Source organism: Chenopodium quinoa, unplaced genomic scaffold (assembly GCF_001683475.1).
Source record: "Chenopodium quinoa cultivar QQ74 unplaced genomic scaffold, ASM168347v1, whole genome shotgun sequence".
NCBI lineage: Eukaryota > Viridiplantae > Streptophyta > Magnoliopsida > Caryophyllales > Amaranthaceae > Chenopodium > Chenopodium quinoa.
The window spans coordinates 4364583-4370400 of NW_018743175.1; the positions used below are offsets into that span (position 1 = coordinate 4364583).

General features: G+C 30.3%; 1 protein-coding gene across 1 annotated transcript; it reads left to right on the forward strand.

The window, feature by feature from the left end:
• Positions 1 to 3485: 3485 nt before the first annotated feature.
• LOC110732607 lies at positions 3486 to 5156 on the forward strand. Its single transcript, XM_021912569.1, has 2 exons — positions 3486 to 3989; positions 4548 to 5156. Exon 2 carries the CDS (start codon positions 4550 to 4552, stop codon positions 4889 to 4891), a length of 342 nt encoding a protein of 113 aa, XP_021768261.1. The 5' UTR covers positions 3486 to 3989; positions 4548 to 4549; the 3' UTR covers positions 4892 to 5156.
• The last annotated feature ends 662 nt before the right edge of the window (positions 5157 to 5818 follow it).

Below are 5818 nucleotides of genomic sequence, written 5' to 3' on the forward strand. Positions count from 1 at the left end.
TGTGACACATAGGTTGCTAAGTAAGCGAATTTTGGATAGATTTTTTTAAAATAAAAATATTGTATAGTGTTTTATTATCGATATACTTCTAATATTTCATATATACAAAATTATTTATAACTTTTAATAAATACTTATAACTCATTACTATTTCCATCCTAAAATTCGTTTTAAAAAGTTCTTTAAAATGAGATCCATTTATAATATATTTTAATAAAAAATAGGAAAGCAGTAAAAATAGCTTTTAATCAGAAAAAATAATTTTAGTTTGGTAAAAATACTTTCAGTTCATTAGAAATAATTTAAGTGCGATAAAAAAAATATCAAGTTAATAATAACATAAATATCTATTTACAAATTAGTTGGAAATAATGTGAGATTCAAGTGGTGGGTCGGAGAGATCTCCATGGTGGTTGTTAGACTTATAGTATAACTTTGTTTGTTCTACTGTGGAAACTTTGAGCACTTTGGTTAACACGAGGATTCTATTATTCCAATTTCTATCATTAACAATTACAAATTTATTTATTTTTTATTTTTAAAAAAAAAAAATCATGTTAGTTTATGGAAATTTTGTTAAAATCCACTTTATATATAAACCTCACGAAAAGATAATTTATTTTTTTTGTTAAAAATTCCATTTTAGTTTATGGAAATTTTGTTAAAATCCACTTCATATCATATCACTAATAAATAAAGTCAGTCTCGCAGCCAGGCCATGAGACAGCGACACTTGACATTCCAATCATTTGCCAAGTGTCAAACCGCGTAGGCAACAAATAGATATTATTCTAATTGGATTAGATTGGATAGATTGGTTTAAAATAAAAAAGTATACATAAAATAATTTATAATTCTTTTGAATTTTTTATTTTTTATTTTTTTTTATTTTTTTTTATTGACAATAGAATTCTACTTATAGCAACACACCACATATCATAATTAATATGAATATCCAATTAATAATAGAATTTTACCCTATACGAATAACCACGTAATTATAATTATATATATATATGGCCATGTATCATTAATTTTTTTTTAGTCTACCATTGATTTACCATTAAAGCTTTTGAATAATGTATTTTTCATATTTGGTTGTAATATTTTTGTGTATGTTTGTGATTTGTTATTGAAATTAAAGAGGTAAAAAACTATAAATTAGGAAACAACAGAAACGGTACAATACAAGGGAATTTTAAAGTGAATTTTTAGAACTTTACGGGTTTTACAAAGCCTCAATAGCCAATTTACCAGCCATATATTACAAATGGTCCAATTAAGCTAATAATAATATGTTGATTTTACGTGTTGCAAAAATAATTACTTTTAACATTTTATTTATTTTATTATTTTTTTAACCAACGCACTCTTCTTTTCACAAAATTATACTCCCTCTATTATTTTAGTGTCCCATTGAAATTTAGCACATATGTCGACATAGAACTTTGATAAACAATATCTTACTTATATATTCTTTTATATACAATTCACAAACATTGGTCATAGTAGACCAAGTGAATATAGTGCAATTTACAAAAATAGAAAATAATAACAAACATGAAAAAAGAATAATAGGTAGTGTTTCTACTCTCTTATTGTATCTAACATTTTTATAAAAAATATAAATACTAATTATTATTATTGTTATTATTATAATTAATTATAATACAAAACATGTCCACAAATAAGTACACTCTTTAAAATGGGTATCCGGGGCAACGCCGGGGCACGTACTAGTAACTAATATATAAAGCTAAACTTTTAGCCAGGCCACAAGACAGCGACACTTGACGTTTTAACTTTTCGCTAAGTGTCGCGTCACATAAGCAACAATAAAATATTAGTATGACATTTAGGTTTTGTTTGGATATATTTTTTATAAATAAAAAAGTTGTATTTTTTTATTACGATAAAAACTTGGATAGATTTTGTAGGATAAAAAAGGTGAGTTTAGAGTTTTATTTTCAATTAATTTTGGAAAGATTTATAGGATAAAATTGTTGGTTTAGAGTTTTATTTCCGATAAAATACCAATATTTCATAGGTACAAATAAATTATAAGTTTAACCAAACCACGAGACAATGACACTTGGCGTTTTTTCACCAATGTTGCGCCACGTAGAAAACAATAAATAGTTTATCATATAAATTTATTTTTATATCATATTATTTTGGAGCGAAGGAAGTAGTTCAAAACGTACAACATTCATCTTTAATATGTTCTACTCGATTGAAATAAAATACTTCTCAATCTAATATGATTTTTTTTTTTATTGTATGTAGACCTGTCAATCGGGTCAGGTCGCGGGTCATTTTAGATCGAGTCACTTCAGGTCACGGGTCAAGAAATTTTCAACGCTAGCCCAAAATTTTGGGTTTGGGTCAACCCAACGGGCTTAGAACAAATTTTTTTGTTTAATTTTTTTTGGCTAATTTATAGAAATTTCTAATATTTGAAGCTTACTTTGCTTTTTTTTTTTTTATAATTTTTTAAATCGAATATTTTCACCAATATTAATATTAGTCATTACATGCCTATTACATAATTTAAATCGTCGTCAAATCACATCAATTCCTAATTAATTTTCTATCAATGAAATATTTTAAAACTTGACACATAAATAAAAAAAGTTTATTTTAAATTCAATAAATAACCCGGGCATCGCCTGGGGCACCAAACTAGTCACTAATAAATAAAGTCGATCTCGCAGCCAGACCACAAGATAGCGACACTTGGCATTCCAGTTTTTCGCCAAGTGTCACGCCCATAGGCGACAAATAGGTATTATTGTGTCACATATGGTGCTAAGTAAGTGATTTTTGGATAGATTTTTAAAGATAAAAAAGTTGTATAGAGTTTTATTATCGATATACTTCTAATATTTCGTACATATAAAATTAATCATAACTTTTAATAAATATCTTATAACTCGGTATTATTTCCATCATAAAATTCGTTTCAAAAAGTTGTTTAAAATAAGATCCATTTATAACATATTTAATTTATTTAAAATAATAATAGAGAATTATTGAAAATAAGTTTTGATTAGTAAAATTTTTTTTGGTTTGGTAAAAGTACTTTCAATTTAGTAAAAATGATTTAAGTTCAATAGCAATAATTTCAAATCAATAATAACATAGATATCTATTTACAAACAAAACTACAAAAATTACACTATTCTGTAAATAAGTGATAGGATATCGTATATCTAAGATAAATATCGTGCATTATCAAAAGGGATTACATGACCGTATTAATGAACATTCAAGTCAAAAAATTTATCCTATAATTTTATCAACAATTCAAGCATTGCTCGGATATAAAACTAGTGGTTTTATAATTTTATCATGTGTATTATCTTTATTATTATCTTATTTTATAAAAAAGATGTACTATTACGTTACTAGTAGTTGTATTTAATAATTTGATTAATTAAATACAAAAATAGTATATGTGGCACGCTGTGAAGCACGGACACGCCACCTAGCTGAGGTGTCCGTGTCGACACGCGTGTCCGACACCGACACGGGTGGGACACGGTGCGATACGTGTCCGACACTTCAAAATCCGTGTCCCTTTTTTTTAAAAAAAAATACGTCATGGACACAGACCGTGTCTCCCTATGACACGACCCGTTTTATTTTGGACACGCCCTTTTGTTATTCCAGCCCAACTCCCTCAGTTTCTTTTTTCTCAAACCCTACTGCTTTCAATCTTCCTCTTCACGAGTTCATTCTACCTCAACCTTCTCAAACCCAAATCGCCGCCGACTGAAGTCGCCTGACCGTCGCCCACCGTCCACCGTCACAGCGTCAGTCGTCGGCTCGTCGCTCGTCGCAAGTCCTCAGTCATCACGAAACCTGGCCACTTTAATACTCTATTCCTTCAATCCTTTGTCGACTCGCCGTCAGCCCGTCACTCGTCGCTCGTCGCCGCCGTCCAGGCGTCACTCTCGTCGGTGCTCTCAGCCTTCTCACTTTCTCAGGTATTCCTCTCAATCTCTCATTCTCGTTTTAAATTTTTAATTTGATTTCATTCCTTCACGATTTGCTTAAATTGGCTAATTTCAGTAATTTGTATCATGGTTTTGTGGTTCAATTACTTCAATATTATGTTCTAGATTAAGGGATATGTAGTGTTTTATCTTTTTGGATAACTTTATGGTTTTCGTTTTTGTTATTTGTTTACCCCTTTTGAGTTTTGACCATTTTTGGGTTTAAAAACTTGCTTTCAGTTAGTCTAAACTTTTGTGCATTTTTGTGATTTTTGTGATCATTTAGTCTAAACTTTATGCTTGCCCTTCAACTGCTGCATTAGTGCATTGATATATATGTTGTGTATGTTAGTGCCCATTGTTTTGGAGAAATAATATGCATGTGGATACTGTATATATAAATGAAACAGTACTCTATATTTCTAACATTTACACTATAAACTTATACATATAACACATGTGCATTGTGTAATTTGATTGTGTTGTTTGAGCTAAACTATAAATGTTTGATTTGCTGAAAATGTGTTGTTGTCTTGTTGAAATTGTCAGGAATGTCTTCTAGTGGTTCTAGTGCCTCTGCTTCGTGCAATGTTAGTGGTAGTAGTAATTCATCTGAGTCTAAGAAGGACCCCTACCCTTTGTGGAAGTTTGTTGTTAAGGGTGATAAAATATCGGGTGGTCAAGACTTGGTATACATTCATAACAACCTTCGATTACTTTCTAGGAGAAGTGAAGAATACACTAAGGGGAGATCTAAGTTGTGGGATGTGGGTGGAGATGAGCATGACAACCTAGGAGAGGTTGGTATTCTAGAGATGGCCGAGCTCTCACTTGATGAACCCGAGATGGAGAATATGATTTTTGATGATGTACTTGGTGATGGTGAAGAATGAAACTATTAGTACTTTTGTTTATTTTATTTATGATTTGTAAAACTATTATTAAGACATGTATTTGGTTTGATGGTTTCTTGATATGTATGAGACTACGTTCGTACACTTTGTTTATTTACTTGTTTTAACAAAATTGTGTGTTTTGAGGCTAATTATTTAGTGTTTTATTGAATAGGTTGTCAAATTCTCGTTTTTTTGATATATTATATGCCTTGTTATATGCCGTACCCGTGTCCCCTATTTCAGGATTGCCGTTTTCCCGTGTCCGTATCGTGTCCGTGTCCGTGTCCGTGTCGGTATCCGTGCAACATAGGTGGCACGTTACTTTATCCTTTGGTTAGTGGGATGATTGGTCACTATGCTAAGGTAATCAATCAATTTCATTTTCAACATTCCACGCAAAATAATCAACAAAGTCACGTGACAAAACGCTTGCTTCAATTCTCTTTTTCTCTCTCCTCAAACAATACATAACATAACATACTCTTCCTACAAAATGTTCAAAAAGTCAATATTCTCTCAAAAACAATATTCCAGGAGCCCCATTATATCATTGGAGCAATTTTTGGAACAAATTTTTAAGGTGCCCCAATGTCGGGGAAAAATGCTTGCTTAGAATGTACACTGCTTCTTTTAAATTTAAGACCCATTTAATCTATATTTTTAATTGTTTTAATTAATTTAGGAAGAAAAAGTTTTAATGTATATTACTTACAGTCCGTTTAATAGCTGATTAAACATAGATTTTAATGTGAAAAAGTTACATGTAATTTGACCAAAGAAAAAAAAAAAGAACTAATCTCATAATGTCCATAGACCATAGCAATGCAGACTCATCTCCAAACTTGTGATTTCCTTTATTCACAGATGTAGAATACCACCCTCACAATGGATAATGATAATAATTTATGAAGAAAAAGCGATAAA